This window comes from Bubalus bubalis, chromosome 15, assembly GCF_019923935.1.
Source record: "Bubalus bubalis isolate 160015118507 breed Murrah chromosome 15, NDDB_SH_1, whole genome shotgun sequence".
Lineage (NCBI taxonomy): Eukaryota > Metazoa > Chordata > Mammalia > Artiodactyla > Bovidae > Bubalus > Bubalus bubalis.
Genome location: NC_059171.1, coordinates 79,249,240 through 79,264,920, shown reverse-complemented (window position 1 = coordinate 79,264,920; position 15,681 = coordinate 79,249,240). Strand labels below are relative to the sequence as shown.

General features: G+C 51.7%; 1 protein-coding gene across 6 annotated transcripts in view; it reads right to left on the bottom strand.

The window, feature by feature from the left end:
- Positions 1-14,546, bottom strand: part of DENND3 (DENN domain containing 3) — a 51,556-nt gene extending 37,010 nt beyond the window's left edge. For all 6 annotated transcript variants that reach the window (XM_025264795.3, XM_025264796.3, XM_025264797.3 and 3 more), the window contains exons 1-5: positions 14,291-14,546; positions 7,138-7,417; positions 6,515-6,630; positions 3,820-3,962; positions 3,533-3,644 (exon numbers count right to left, since the gene is read on the bottom strand). In XM_025264795.3, coding sequence (XP_025120580.2) covers positions 3,533-3,644; positions 3,820-3,962; positions 6,515-6,630; positions 7,138-7,417; positions 14,291-14,392 — 753 coding nt within the window. In that variant the 5' untranslated portion in view covers positions 14,393-14,546. The remainder of the gene's footprint in view (positions 1-3,532; positions 3,645-3,819; positions 3,963-6,514; positions 6,631-7,137; positions 7,418-14,290) is intronic.
- Positions 14,547-15,681: the final 1,135 nt, after the last annotated feature.

The following is a 15,681-nucleotide window of genomic DNA, read 5'->3' as shown; positions in this document are numbered from 1 at the left end:
TTCGAACCAATCTTAACCAGTATACATTATTCGTGGTTACTACTTACTATGTATTTGCTTATATTTTCAATTTAACAAAGTTCCTTGAGAGCGTGCTAAGTCGCTTCAGTCATGCCCGACTCTTTGCGACCCCATGGACTACAGCCCACCAGGCTCCTCTTTCCGTGGGATTTCCCAGGTAAGAATACGGGAGTGGGTTGCCAAGCTCTCCTCCAGGGGGTCTTTCCAACCTAGGGATTCAACCTGAGTCTCCCATGGCTCCTGCACCACAGGTGGGTTCTTCACCCCCGAGCCACCGGGGACTCCCCAGAGCTCCTTAAAGATACGGAATTCAAAAAAATTTTAAGGACACTTTATCTTACTAAATGATATTATTTTAAAATGATGCTTCAAATTCAAATCCCACATTCACAAGATGCTTATTATGTGTTAAAGGTTGAAGCAGAAGGCAGATGTGAAGGAGGAAGACAGGGTCCCTCTGAAGAGGTGGAGAGCTGGGAACAGCAGAGTTAAGCCTGCCCTGGCCTCAGGCACACAGGCGCACTCAGCAAGGGCTCTTACACGGGCAGAAGGGGTGTCTGACACTGGTTTGCAGTGGGTTAATTCTACAACTCGCATTACAACAGACGATGGCCACCATACCAACTGGGACCCCACAGCTAAGCAGACTTGTTAGTGGAGGAGCCCAGGGACAAGTCTGATCCAAAGAAGCCCATGACAAACCACGAGCCCCAGCACGCAGGCCCTGACTCAGCACTGCTGGTGATGCCACAACACCCTTTCGTGCCCTCACTGAACAGTGCCCTGCGGGGCAGCGGCCAAGTGCTGGAAATGCAGCTCTGAGCACGGCCTCTGTGCTCCTGTGGCCCAGAGTCCGATGGAGGAAGTGGACGTTAAACAGAAAACAGGCACACTCAAGCCCACACTGCCACTGTGCTGAGCTCTGCAGGAGAGAGGCCGTGCTGGACAGTGTGAGAGGGGCTGCGCTGAGACCCGGCACCTGAGCCAGGCCTGAGAGAGTGGCAGGAGCTGGAGGGGGGCCAGCACGTGCGAAGGTCCTGTGCAAGGGATGACAGGGGCCCGGTGCAGCTGGACGACAGCAAGCCAGGACTGCGTGGCGCAGATGGAGCTGGATGGTGACACGGAGAGGCAGGGCTTGGTGGAGGGGCCAGGGAGAAACCAGTGGGGGGTCTTAAGTCCAAGAGGAAAGTACAGAGTTTAAGGATCTCTCTATCCACTTTGCAAAGGTCAGACTGAATGCAAGGTCAGGACTGGAAGTGGAGGGCTTTGCTGGTGCTTCAGTGGTTAAGAATCCACTGTCAATGGGACATGGGTTCAGTCCCTGGTCTGGGAAGATTCCATAGGCCACGGGGCAACTAAAACCCATGCATCACAACTACCAAGCCTGTGCTCTGGAGCCCAGGAGCCACAAGTACTGAGCCTGAGCGCCGTGAGCCCACGCTCCAGAACAAGAGAAGGATCTGCACTGCAACCCTGCCGACCGCAACGAAAGCCCACCTGCAGCAACGGAGACCCAGCCAAACCAAAAACAGACACAGAAATCAAAACTTTAAAAAACGAATCAAGTGGACAGACCAGAGGTTCTCTAAGTCATGCCGGTGGGAGAAGCTGGTGGCCCAGAACCGCAGTGGCGGTGGAAGCAGGGGAACTGCAAAGAGCTGCTGGAGGTGGACCCAGGTGTGACTGAGAGGGTGGATGTGGGGCAAAGAGGCATCCAGAAGATGCCCGCGAGCCCGCCCCAAAACAATTTCCCCAGTAAGCTTTCCCACTCCAGGTGGTAGAAATGTAGGAACAAAGTATTAGTTACTCCAAGAGTCTAAGATACAGAAAACTGGTGTTAAGCACTATTTACACATGACCTGTGCTCAGAGGCAGACCACTACAAATTACAGGTAACCCTAACACTGTTCTGTGCTCAGAGGCAGACGACTGCAAATTACAGGTCACCTAACACTGCTCTGTGCTCAGGGAGCTTGGTTCACTGTTGTAGCAGGGCCTCAGTGAGCAGGGGCTGAGTTTCTAGAACAAGAACATAAACTATGTTACCAGTTATCCACACAGTAAAGGTGACTGCCTGACACGGAAATCCAACAAACGTTCCCCACAAAGGGTTCTGAGACTGGAACCCAGACAGACAGCCTGCCCCGCCTTGTGCCGGGAAATGTACTTGGTGGGATATCCCTCGCAAGCAGACTGCTGGGTTTAGGGTAATACAAAAATGTATATACTTAATAATAAATAATAATCACAAATATCCTAATAATTTCTCAACTGTCCATAATAATCAAAACATAGAAAAAACAAGATGTATAGGTAAAATCTTCCAGAAGGAACTACCAGAGTGAAATTAACATTTACTATGTACTTCAAGACATTTATTTAATACATGTTTGTTTTCAAAAAAAGGAAGCATCCGACAGTTAAATTAGTTTGGAAATCGTTGACTCAAACAGGTTTCATCACACAGCTTAGCAGTCTGGCATGTTTCACAGAACCCGGTTTGGGAACCCTTGTCTATCAAATAACACAAGGGCACTATGAATAACAAAAAAACCAAACCACTTGCTTTTTACTAACTACACTGGACAAGAAAAAACATCAATAAATTAAATATAAACCTCATATTCAAGACCAAAAAAAAGGGGGGGGAGGGATTTGTAATATAAGTAAATTTGATGTGTTTTCTGAATAGCCTGTAATGAATTAACATGTTAACCACCAAAGGGGCCTATTACTAGCTCAATATCTGTTAATCATGAGCCACTCAGCAAAACTCAGGCCTAAATATTTGACTTTAAACTGAAATTTTATTTTTAAATTTTTAGAAGACAAATTTTCTAATTTACTTCTAGTTTCCTAACCTTTGGACAAAATGCATAAAATGCTTCTGTAACGAACTTGAGAAGCAAAATTTAAACAAAGCTAGAACTTAAAATCATTTAAAAGAGTTAAGCCATCTTCACTGATGTGGTACCTATATACAATGGACTACTACTCAGCCATAAAAAAGAATGAAATAATGTGCTCTGCAGCAACATGAATGCAAGCAGAGATCATCAGACTAAGTCGGAAAGACAGAGACAAACACCATGTGGTATCAGTTACATGTGAAACCTAAAATATGGCACAAATGAAGCTATCATGACAGAAACAGACTCACGGATGTAAGAACAGACTGGTGGATGCAAAAGGGGAGTGACTGGGGAGGGCTGGAGTGGGAGTTTGGGACTATCAGATGCTAACTATCATGTAGAGAATGGATAAACAGGATCCAACAGTACAGCATAGAGAACTATATTCACCATCCTATGATAAATCAGAATGGAAGAGAATATAAAGAATGTATATATATGTATAACTGAATCACTTTGCTATATAGCAGAAATTAACACATTGTAAATCAACTATATGTCAATTAAAAATAAATAAACCATCTTCATCATCTTACTTTTACTATTTGCAAAGAGAAAAAAAAAAAACAACAACAACAAGATAATTCGGATTTCATTACCAAATGGAGTGGTCCAGGTGGTGGGCTAGGAATTAAAGACAGCTTTGCAGCAAAATCTTTTATGTGATTGTCAACTTCGAAATCTTTACAGAACTTCAGATGAGTCAATAAACTGAAATTGAAAGAAAAATCAAATCACAAAATAAATACGAGCATCCAATCATCGTCTTCTGTGTTGCTAATCAGAGCTGAAATCTCTGCTCCAGGAGTTCCAGGACTTCTCACCACCAGGGGAGTCCTCGGGGCGTGGGAGCCCGGAAGCCCGGCTGCCCAGGGTGCAGACTCACCAGGAGAGACAGTCCTTGAGGGCGTTGTAGTAGGGGAACCTGGAGACCACGCACACCGCGAAGGGTACGAAGCAGCCGGCTGCGCCCCCGCCCGGCCCCAGCGCCTCCCAGTGCGTCTTGCCATTGTAGAAGCAGTATTCATCCTGGAGAAAAGCAACAGCACTGTCACTTCCCGTCAAACCCTGGCAAATCCCGGTCTCCATCTTCAATAGTGCCTGCCTCTCCAGACAGAGAGGAGCCTGGACGGGGGCTGGACAGCCGTCTTGCAGCACATCTGGCTGATCCCGCCTGCATCACCGCCTCACGAGAGAGAGCACCAACCTTTCCACCAGCACGACGGAGCCCGTGGGGAGCTCGCGCTGAGTGAGGTGCTGGGGCTACAGAGACGGTAAGACTGGACCCTGCCCAGCAAAAGCTCCCCTCTCTCCACCAGCACGACGGAGCCCGTGCGGAGCTTGCTCTGAGTGAAGCGCTGGGGCTACAGAGACGGTAAGACTGGACCCTGCCTGGGAGAAGCTCCACTCTCTCCACCAGCACGACGGAGCCCGTGGGGAGCTCGCGCTGAGTGAGGTGCTGGGGCTACAGAGACGGTAAGACTGGACCCTGCCTGGGAGAAGCTCCACTCTCTCCACCAGCACGGACAGAGCCCGTGGGGAGCTTGTTCTGAGTGAAGCGCTGGGGCTACAGAGACGGTAAGACTGGACCCTGCCCAGCAAAAGCTCCCCTCTCTCCACCAGCACGGACAGAGCCCGTGGGGAGCTTGTTCTGAGTGAAGCGCTGGGGCTACAGAGACGGTAAGACTGGACCCTGCCCAGCAAAAGCTCCCCTCTCTCCACCAGCACGGACAGAGCCCGTGGGGAGCTTGTTCTGAATGAAGCGCTGGGGTTACAGAGACAGTAAGACTGGACCCTGCCCAGCAAAAGCTCCCCTCTCTCCACCAGCACGGACAGAGCCCGTGGGGAGCTTGTTCTGAGTGAAGCGCTGGGGCTACAGAGACGGTAAGACTGGACCCTGCCTGGGAGAAGCTCCACTCTCTCCACCAGCACGACGGAGCCCGTGGGGAGCTCGCTCTGAGTTAGGCGGGGCGGTGAGGCTACAGAGACAGTAAGACTGGACCCTGCCCGGGAGAAGCTTGCTGCCTTCAGAGAGAGGGGTGCACAGTCAGAATACAGTGAGACACAAGAAGGGGGCCCCACTTAGGCAAAAGGCCATATTCAAGAAGGCTGGGAGCCAGGTGGGCATCGTGGACTGAGGAGGGGCAGGAGAGGCCTCGGCCCATGATGGGGGCATGTCCACCAGAAAAGAACACAGCAGCAGGACTCCTAAAGGCACAGCTCTCTGCACAGCTCACAAAGGGCACAATATCGGAGGGCCCACCATGTGTGTAGAGAAAACATAATTCCAAAAGATACATGGCCTCCAAGGTCCACAGCAGCACTGTTTACAGTAGCCAAGACACGGAAACAAGCTGTGTCCCTCCACAGATGAACGGATGTAGACGAGGCGGTGAATACACACAGTGGAATATTACTCAGCCATAAAAAAGAATGGAATAATGGCATTTGCAGTAACATGGATGGACCTAGAGATTATTGCACTAAGAGAAGTAAGCCAGAGAAAGACAAATATCATATGACACTGCTTATATGTAGAATCTAAATTGATGAGACAGTGAACTCATTTACAAAACAGAAATAAATTCACAGAAAACAAATTTATGGTGACCGAAAGGGTAAAGGGGGACGGATAAATTAGGATTTGGGGATTAAAATATATATACTTCTACATATAAAATACACAGCAAGGACCTGCTGTATAGCACAAAGAACTTTATTCAACATCTTATAATAACCTATAAAGGAAAAGATCTTAAAAACTATATGTATATATACATATATAACTGAATCACTTTGCCATACACTGAAACTAATACAATACTGTAAATCAACTATATTTCAATGAAAAAAATTTTTTTAACTATGTAAAAAATATCAGGGACCCCTCATCTGGGCCTTAGGGGAGTATTCTTCAGGGTTGGAAGTAGGCAGCCGATTACCCTGTACATTCCAGTCCATCATGGTCCCTACAAACTCCCCAAAGCCAGCTGGGTCATACACAGTGGCCCTGCCCAGAAAACACCCCCCAAATGCTTGATGGCTGAGTCATCTTCTCAAAACCTAAGCCCAGGCACCTGACACACGGGAAAACAACCCCAAGTTCCCTCAGCTGAGGAGTGGAGAAGCAGGATGTGGTTTATATACACCATGGAATATCCCGCAGCCGTGCAAAGGAGGGAAGCCCTGACATGTGCTCCAACGTGGATGAGCTCTGAAGACATCACACTATGTGGGAAAAAGCCAGACACAGAAGGACACGTGTCGCATGGTTCCACCGACACGAAATGTCCAGAGCAGGCAAAGCCACAGAGGCAGAGAGCAGACGAGCAGTGGCCCAGGGCTGGGGCAGCGGGGCCTGGGGAGTGCTGCCAGTGAGACCCCACCGCCTTCTGGGGTGATACACACGTCCTGGAACTAGACGGCGGGGATGGTGGCTCGGCACCGCGAACGTACCTAATGCCATTGAACTACATGTTTTTAACGGTTAAAATGGTGATTGCCACGTAGTGTGTTTTTCACTGCAAAATAACCCCACAACCTAGACCCAGTTTCAGAAGGAAGCTGTGCGAACCACGTACGTGCAGGGGCCGGTAGTACTGTGCCACCACGCCATAGGTTCTGTTGCCGCAGACGTCGGTCAGCACCAGAAAGTGGACACAGTCCTCTCTGGGCTCAGAGGCCACACACAAGCCCCCTGTAGGCAGAGAAAAGAAAGAAGGAGCTTCAGTCCAGCCATGTGCAGTCTGCCCTGAGGCCTGGGCTAACCATAAGCAACAGGACACGTCCCCCCAACCCCGTGGTCACATGTGGCTCTTTGATGGCCAGTCATGCTAACTCCTCCGGCCATGCAGCACCTTCCTCGGTGCCCCCTCCCCCCAGCAGCAGTGTCTCTGGGGGTGCTCTGTGCTCTGAAGCCTTCGTGAAGGGTTGGGGGGACAGGCCCCCAGGCAGAACCTTCAGACTGCACCTGGAGTAGAGACTGGGTCCCAAGCCCAGTGGGGAAGGGGTGTCCCTGCCTCTGCAGGTTTTAATCCCGAAGACCAGGAAACCCCATCAACTTCTTGGCGGAGCCTCCAGACAGGCCCTTCTGTAGAGTCCTCTGACCCAAGTTCTCTACAACTGGGGAGAAAGTGAAGCCAGAACAGAAGCCCACTCATCAGCAGGAACTGGCTCGTGGAGGAAAAGGCCGGCACATGCGTACCTGGGAAGCAGAGTTGCGGCAGAGCAAGCAGATCCACGCCGTTGGGGATGTTCACGTCCTCGGGGTCCGGGCCCCTGGGGCCACCGGGGACGCCCTTCCCCAGCTCCACTCTGGGCCTCTCTCTCTTCTTCCGGAAGGAGCGCTTCCTGTTCTTACCCAGCATCATGTAGTTCGCAGTGGCCGGCTGACTGTCCTCCTTCATGACAAAAGGAGGCACGAAGACCGACAGCACCTCTGGATCCAGAAAAGACGGGCCCTTGACTCCCTTCCTCTGGGCAACCTGGGGCAGGCAGAAATGAGAGTCAGCACCGAGGCCCTGCGCTGTCCAGCCCTCACGGGAGCATCCACGGCCTGTCTTCTGGCCTCTCCAGCCCCCAAACCCCAGGCGAGTTCAGCAGCTTGTGCCTGGCTTTTCCCACCAGCAGCTCAAGATGATAAGACCTGCTTTTAGGGACTCTCAGGCGAGCGACAGACCCTCTCAGAGCCCGGTCGTTCAGCTGCTGACATGGACACCAAACTGGCCCCTCGGCTCCAAGGCTCCGGCACCGCGATAGAGAACAGAGTTCAGATCCCAGCACCACGAGAACCACAGCAGATTACTTGGCCCCTCTGAGCTTCCCTTTCAAGAGGTGAGTTCAGGGACTAAGAGAAGGGACCCAGTTCAAGTGCTCAATGCCTGTGGGCCCCCAGGAAGCTCCTGAGCCCCCTCAGAGGCTGGTGCAGAGGGTGAGCCCCGAGAAGGGCTCTGCATCTTATCAGATCCGCACAGACATATTTGCTGACATGTGCCTGATGCCTGCTCCTTGGAAGAAAAGCTATGACAAACCTAGACAGGATATTAAAAGCAGATATATCACTTTGCTGACACAGGTCCATAGAGTCAAAGCTATGCTTTTTCCAGTAGGATGCTTTTTTCCAGTAGTATCCAGGTATGGATGTGAGAGTTGGACTATAAAGAAGACTGAGTGCCAAAGAATTGATGCTTTCAAACTGTGGTGCTGGAGAAGACTCTTGAGAGTCCCTTGGACTGCAAGGATATCAAACCAGTCAATCCCAAAGGAAATAAACCCTGAATGTTCATTGGAAGGACTGATGCTGAAGCTGAAGCTCTTACTTTGGCCACCTGATACAAAGAACTGACTCATTAGAAAAGACCCTGATGCTGGGAAAGATTGAAGGCAGGAGGAGAAGGGGACAACAGAGGATGAGATGGTTGGATGGCATCACTGACTCAATGGTCATGAGTTTGAGCAAGCTCCAGGAGATAGTGAAGGACAGGGTAGCCTGGCGTGCTGCAGACCATGGGCTCACAAAGAGTCGGACATGACTTAGCAACTGAACAACGAGACTGCCATGCCAGCCGGCCCACCATGCACGCTGCTTGTGTCGCCTCTGACGTAGAGGGACGCAAAGGGGAGTGAGGGAGGCCCTGCTGGACGCAGAGAGCAGCTGCCTCCTCCCCCATCTGCTCGGCCATCCCGCATCCACAAAAGGGGCTCTTTTAGCCTCAATTCTTTTCAGCTCTAACTTGGTCCAAGATTTTGTTAAGTTTTTATCTTTTCACCCTTCCCCCAAATAACATAAGGCATCTTCTAACTCTTTCCTATCAAACTAAATACCTAAGGGAGTTCTTTCTGGTGAGTTACGACTAAACAAACACAGGCGCCAGGTTGATGTCAGATCTTCCAAGGAAGGCATATGAACCTCAGTCTGTGAGTGAGGAGGAGGGGGTGCCGAGCCAGCTAAAGATAGCCAAGTTTAAAACAGGACTCTCTGGGTATAAAAGGTAGGGAAGGAAAGAGGTGGCCCGGGGCACGGTGGGGAGTGGGTATCCTAGGGCCTTTGAGGGACCCTAGAAATGGCATGAGGAAGACCACCACGTCACCAGAAAACTGTGACCTTGATTGGCAAGGAAGAACAGCCAGCAACCACATTTCAGTAAGAATCAGAGGTATAACAGGGGACACCCAGACTTAAAGGGCTTCTATAATGACAGCATTTTCAGTCAGTAAATGCACTCTAAGCTCAGCAGGCTCATATTCATGAGATGTAATCTGAATTCAGATAACAGTTTGCTTATTCTTAGGGGGAAAAGTTAATGCCAAGGACCAGCAGGTCCTTGGTCAGTAGGAACCAAGATCAAACATGGGAAATCCTTACTGTATAATTTAAAATCTTCGTGTATGAAAGGAAACCTTGTCTTCACACGTGTGAAACCTTCTCTAAAACCTTCCTATCAAACTCCAGCAGTTTGGACCAATCCACTATGAACACGTGCTGGTCTACTTCCTCCTCGTGTGAGATGCTGCATCCACAGAGACTGGGCAGCGCCTCCCCTCAGGGTGCGACAGCTCCTGGAGCAGATCGCAGTCCACAGCCAGAGGAACAGACAAGCCCTCTCCACACGGCATGAGACAGCTTTCGTTGTCGTCGTCGCTAGAAAAGTGAAAGTGAAAGTCGCTCAGTCGCGTCTGACTCTTTGCCACCCCGGGGACTATACAGTCCATGGAATTTTCCAGGCCAGAATACCGGAGTGGGTTGCTATGCCCTTCTCCAGGGGATTGTCCCGACCCAGGGATCGAACCTGCATCTCTTACGTCTTGCACATTGGCAAGCTGGCTCTTTACCACTAGCACCACCTGGGAAGCCAGACCTAAAAAAAGGTCTCTGTTTGTACTCATTACCATCCTCACTACGTACTCCCTGCAGGGATCCCACAGCGCGTGTGCCCTGGGTCAGACAAGCCCGCACTGCGTGTGTACCCGGGCAGCAGCTGGCCCGCTTCCAAACCAGGGTGCCCAAGCTGCTCATGCCTGAAGTCCTCAGTCGCCCCGATACACGCGCCTGTCACAGTGCTGTGCTTCTTCCTGCTCTTTGCTCTGCGGGACAGTGTCCAGCTCATGCTTCAGCCCCCCTCCTCACCAGCGACCGCTCCTCTCTCACACTCACTGGAGGGGGCCTTTCCTCATCCTGCAGCCAGGGCCGCACGCCCCCTCTGGCCTCACGCCTGGCTCACCACCTCCTGGAATGTCGCCATCCGGAGTCCACCTCCCCTCTCACAGCACCCCCAGAGCGTCGCCGCCAACACAGTGGTCCCGTGCCACCCTCGGAAGGGTGGGGCGGGGATGTGCTGCCCTCCTCTTTCTGGCCCCACAGTCAGCACACAGGATGGCCCTGTGGGGCCGCTGTTCATCCAGTCCCACCCTGGCACTCGTGATCTCTGGAGGCGTGCTCAGTCTGCACGGAAAATTATGCTCAAGCCCATGAACTCCCACTAGTTCCCTTCAGTCAGTGAAAGTCATGTGGCCACAACGCAGCCAACCTGGACTTGGCCGTTCCTCATACATCTGTCTTTGTTGTCCCCAAAATGGAAATCCCTGTTGTCTTCTCTGATTAGATAAGCAATACAGTCTCATTTAAAAAAAAATAATAACAATAGGAAGGGAATGCCTCCCCCATAATCCCACGACTCTAAAGCAATGCTCCACATCGCATGGGACACAGGCTGATCCTTTCCTAAATGTATAAATGATTTTTCATAAATGCAATCATCATATTTAAATGACTTCATTAGCCTTTCCCCATGTAACCATACAGTGTGCTGACTCCCCTGTTGACACTTTGTGCTAAGTCCTGTCTCTTTGTGACCCCACGGACTGGAGCCTACCAAGCTCCTCTGTCCATGCGCGTCTCCAGGCGAGAGCACTGGAGTGGGCTGCCATGCCCTCCTCCAGGGAATCTGCTCGACCCAGGGATCAAACCCGCATCTGTTACGTCTCCTGCACTGGCAGGTGGGATCTTTAGCACCAGCGCCACCAGGGAAGCCCATGTGGACCCTTTAGGGTGTCCCACTGTGGACAGTTTAGCTCTACTTTTGCCCAATCCCCTTCTGACAGACAGCTGGGTTGCTCTCAAGTCTGCATCACGCTGAACAACGGGCAGTTACCTGTACATGCTCGGGCATCTCTGACTCTGTAATTACACTAAACTCCTGAAAGTTCAACCCTTGACCCCAAAGGGTTCATGTTACTCTCTGATACATATTGCAACCGCCCCTTACCCGCCCCACCCCCAGGAGGAAGATGAGGTCCTTTTTCACAGACTCCACCCAGGGTAGTTTCCTGCTCTCGTCTCCCAGACAAGAACTTACTAAAAAGTAAAAACCACAACACTCTAAATTCGTTAGATGATATAATGGCATTGATTTTCACTATGGGACTGTCTGTCATTTGTGAAATAAAACAGAAATAGAGTTGTTGTTTTTTTTTAATGCTCCAGGAAAGTCCAACACAGTCACCAGTAGCCACATCTGACTACTTAAATTAATTAAAATTAAGTGAAATATAAAATTTAGTTCCTCATTGGCACTAGCCACACTTCAAGCAGCCAGTAGCCACCTGTGGCCAGGGGCTACCACACTGTGTGGTGAAGGTGAACAGTGCTGATTGTCATCATCTAGCAAGTTCTGTTGGATGGTGCTGCTCTAGAAATTGAAAGCCAGAAGGCTTACCTCTAAAAAAAAAAAAAAAACATAAAAATGTGCTTCCATACACAAGATTTATGCCAGTCACCTACACTATGAAAGGGGCTCTGAGCACTTTTCCATCATTCTCTGACAGATTTATGATGGATGCCTTCACATCTCTGCGTCTAGTCTCCACAGCAACCAAGGAGTGGAGGGAAATGTAACTGACCACAATAACTCACTAGGGATTGAACTGTATGCTTGAATTCTTTGTCACTAACCTCAATAAAACAAACAGCACCCCATCTAAGGAATAAATAAAACAAAAAGTTAGGACACTACACTAGCCTAACATCAAGCTGGTCCTGGCTCATATCTCTGGGCTTCCGTTTTCATGTGTCAGCAAATAGGAATGACTGAATCAGAGACAAACGATGATTTTTAAGAAGTAAAAGCTAAACCTCATTTAAAAGACTTGGAAAACAGTGGAAACAGTGGCAGACTTTATTTTGGGGGGGCTCCAAAATCACTGCATATGGTGACTGCAGCCATGATATGAAAAGACGCTTACTCCTTGGAAGGAAAGTTATGACCAACCTAGACGGCGTATTAAAAAGCAGAGACGTTACTTTGCCAACAAAGGTCCATCTAGTCAAAGCTGTGGTTTTTCCAGTAGTCATGTTTGGACGTGAGAGTTGGACTATAAAGAAATCTGAGTGCTGAAGAATTGATGCTTTTGAACTGTGGTGTTGGAGAAGACTCTTGAGAGCCCCTTGGACTGCAAGGAGATCCAACCAGTCCATCCTAAAGGAAATCAGTCCTGAATATTCATTGGAAGGACTGATGTTGAAGCTGAAACTCCAATACTTTGGCCACCTGATGTAAAGAGCTGACTCATTTGAAAAAACCCTATGCTGGGATAGATTGAGGGCAGGAGGAGAAGGGGACGACAGAGGATGAGATGGTTGGATGGCATCACCAACTCAGCGGACATAGGTTGGAGTAAGCTCTGGGAGTTGGTGATGGACAGGGAGGCCTGGCGTGCTGCAGTCCATGGGGTTGCAGAGAGTCGGACACGACTGAGCAAGTGAACTGAACTGAAAAGACTTGGACATTCAAAATAACATAACAGCTGAAAATAGAACTGAATGAATGATATCCTACGTTCGGTTACCTGTAATATTAATGTTGGTCTTAGAAGGAGGATGTTACTCCACCCCACCACACTGCTTTTTCTCCTGCTCCTTCAACCACTGTTGCTTCCATCATCTGCCCAAGCCCTAACAGAAGCAAAGTATAAAAAGAGGATGAAGACTCAAATGCAGAATGGCCGACTGCCCACTTGCCTTGGGAAACGCTGTAGTCTGTTTAGCTCAGGAAAGTACCACTGTAAATACTCCAGTTGATTCATCCCTTCACATCATGGCAATTAAGAGACAGTGTTGTAATCGCTAGAGACACAAGACAGCCTAACTGCAGAGAAGGCCACAACCGAAACCAGGTCATTTCCCATCAGAAGAAAAAGGGGGGAATGCCACTTGGCACTGAGAGGCAGGGAGATGGCTTGACTCAATCCACAAGGGTCAGAGGACACAATAGATCAAAGAGGGACTCAGACTGAGAGGGTTGACTGAGAGAGGAGGAGGGAAATGCAGAAATTGTGGAAATTGGCCTTATATAAAGCCAAGGAGTAGAGACCACTAAGCCATTACCAGACATATATCAGGATCATTTTACAACATTTAGTGCCTCTGGGTAATGTCCATTCAACCCAGCTGCCTTAAATACTCAAATGTCTTTCTCTGCCTTTCCTTAATGTCATCTGGAACCAGAGGAAAGGACCTGCTGGGGTAAGGGCAGCAGGGTCAGGGACTCTGAACACACCGGGCATCGCCACTACCAAGAGAAAAATGACAGCGTCACAGGCATCTGGGACAAGAGAGAGGGCCGCAGACCCACTCCAGAGAGAGCCAGGGCTCTGGAACTAAGAAAAAGTGAGAACACAGGGAAGAAACAAGAATGTCCCAAGCTGCCGTCCCAGAGAAAGGGATAGGAGCTTGCCACTTCGGCTACCAGGGTGCAGAGCGGAGAACAGGGGGAGGCGGATTGTAGTGTTTTACAGCGAAAAACAGCTCCTTTCATCGCTTACCATCTAAATGCAAAATACATTAAGGCGGTCCTTAAATCTACCAAAAACATCCTTATGACCTGCCTAGAACAGCCCCGGCACCTAGGGGACACAGAATCTGTGGAATGAGTAAAATCACTTAACAGCGGACAAAGATTTGGTCCTGGAGGCCTGGGAAGTGCAGGCGGCCCGGCCGCGTCTCCACCTGGCCCAGATGGGCGCCCTGAGACGGAGAAGCCGAGCGGCCGAAGCGCTTAAGAAGCCGGCCGACGGACGCGCGCTGTCTCCAGCCGGCTCTCCGCGGTGCGCCTGCACCGGGTCTGCCGGAGCTGTCTTCCGGAAGGAGGGGAGCGGGCGGGAGCCCCTAGCCCGCAGCCGCTCGCGACTCCACCACGGCTGGGGGGCCGGCCGGCAGCTGCTCCCACACCGGCGGCTTGAGGCGGCCGCCGCGCCGGACCTGAGCGCAGCGCCCCGGCCCCGCGGACGCCTGGGGCTCCGTGCGCACAGGCCCGTCGCCGCTGCCCCGCCCCGCCCGCGCCGTGACCGCGCCGCGCCCTCACCTGCTCCGAGCAGCGAAGGCTGTCCCGAGGGGCCCCCAGCAGCGCGCACAGCTCCAGCAGCCCCGAGGGCAGCGCCGGGTGATGTGGCGCGGCCTCCGCCATGGCTGCCCCGCGGCCGCGGCCGACTGGGCACACCGGGCTCGGGCGCCTCGGGCCACCCTGCCCGGACTTCGGGCCGCAACCCCGCCCGCCGCTCTGCCCAGCACCCGCGCTAGCGGCAGCCGGCTGGTCCTCCGACAGCGCTGTCCGCTGGGCGGGGCACGGGGCAGGGCCAGGCGTGGGGGCGGGGCCTGGAGAGGCGGGGAGGGGAGGTCGGGGCCTATCGGAGAGGGGCGGGGCCTGGAGAGGCGGGGCAGGGAGGTTGGGGCCTATCGGAGAGGGGCGGGGCCTGGAGAGGCGAAGCGGGGAGGACCGGGGCCTGTCGGAGAGGGGCGGGGCCTGCGGGGCCGGCCCGGGGCCTGGCGCGCGAGCTAGTCATTTCCTAAACGGCTCCGCGGGCTCCCGCGCGTGCGCGGCGCCTGCGAGCCCAGCTCCCCAATCTGTCAGCCTATCCTCTCCCAGCCGAATGCCTCCGCTCCCGGGAAACCGGAAAGGGGTGGCGGGGTCGCCAGGTGGGCTCGGACCAGCCCACGAGCGCCGTGGGTGCAAGTCCCTGAGCCCAACCCTTGGAAGGAGTAAAAGGTCAGGGCCACCTCGTGCCGCCGCCGACTCCAGGAAGCCGTCCTGCAAGCAGGGCCGTAGAGTTGGCCTGGCCGGGCGTGGATGGCAGGAAAGGCCAGCGAGCCAAGGGCTCCCGGTCAATAACTTTGCCTGCTTAACCTAAGGCTGCCCAAATCCGCTATGAGATTGAGTAAAATTCAGCAGGAAAGGGGGCGGGGTGGGCGGTGCTAGAATAGAATCCGGGGAGCGCAGGACTGAGGAGAGTCGGGGGATGGACAGAGCTCTTCCCCGACCAGCTGCAGGCCTGGCTTGTTCCCAGTGGACCGTGAGCCTCCCCAGCCACAGCCTGGGGCCAAGAGGCTGGTTTCGGTGCCCGGTCACTGGCACAGAACTCGGAGGGGACACAGGCCCCAGTCCTATTTTTGCCTCCCAGCAGACCTTGGACAGCATCTGTAAAACCGGGTGGGAAATGATGGCAAAGGAACTTTTCTAGTTCTAATAATACATGATTCTTAAAAAAAAAAAAAAAAAAAACCTGAAATGCTTAATAATAATGTCAAACAATAACAACAAAGCAAGGTCAAAATCAAAACAGTGTTGGGGTGGGGTGGATCCGGAGGCCAAGGATTCCTTCAACGTTTCCAGCCTGGTAAGGCCCCACCAGCTGCAGCCTGACTCACGCGGGATTTGTGTTTCACTGTTAAGTCATCTAAGATCATGAGTCAGATCTG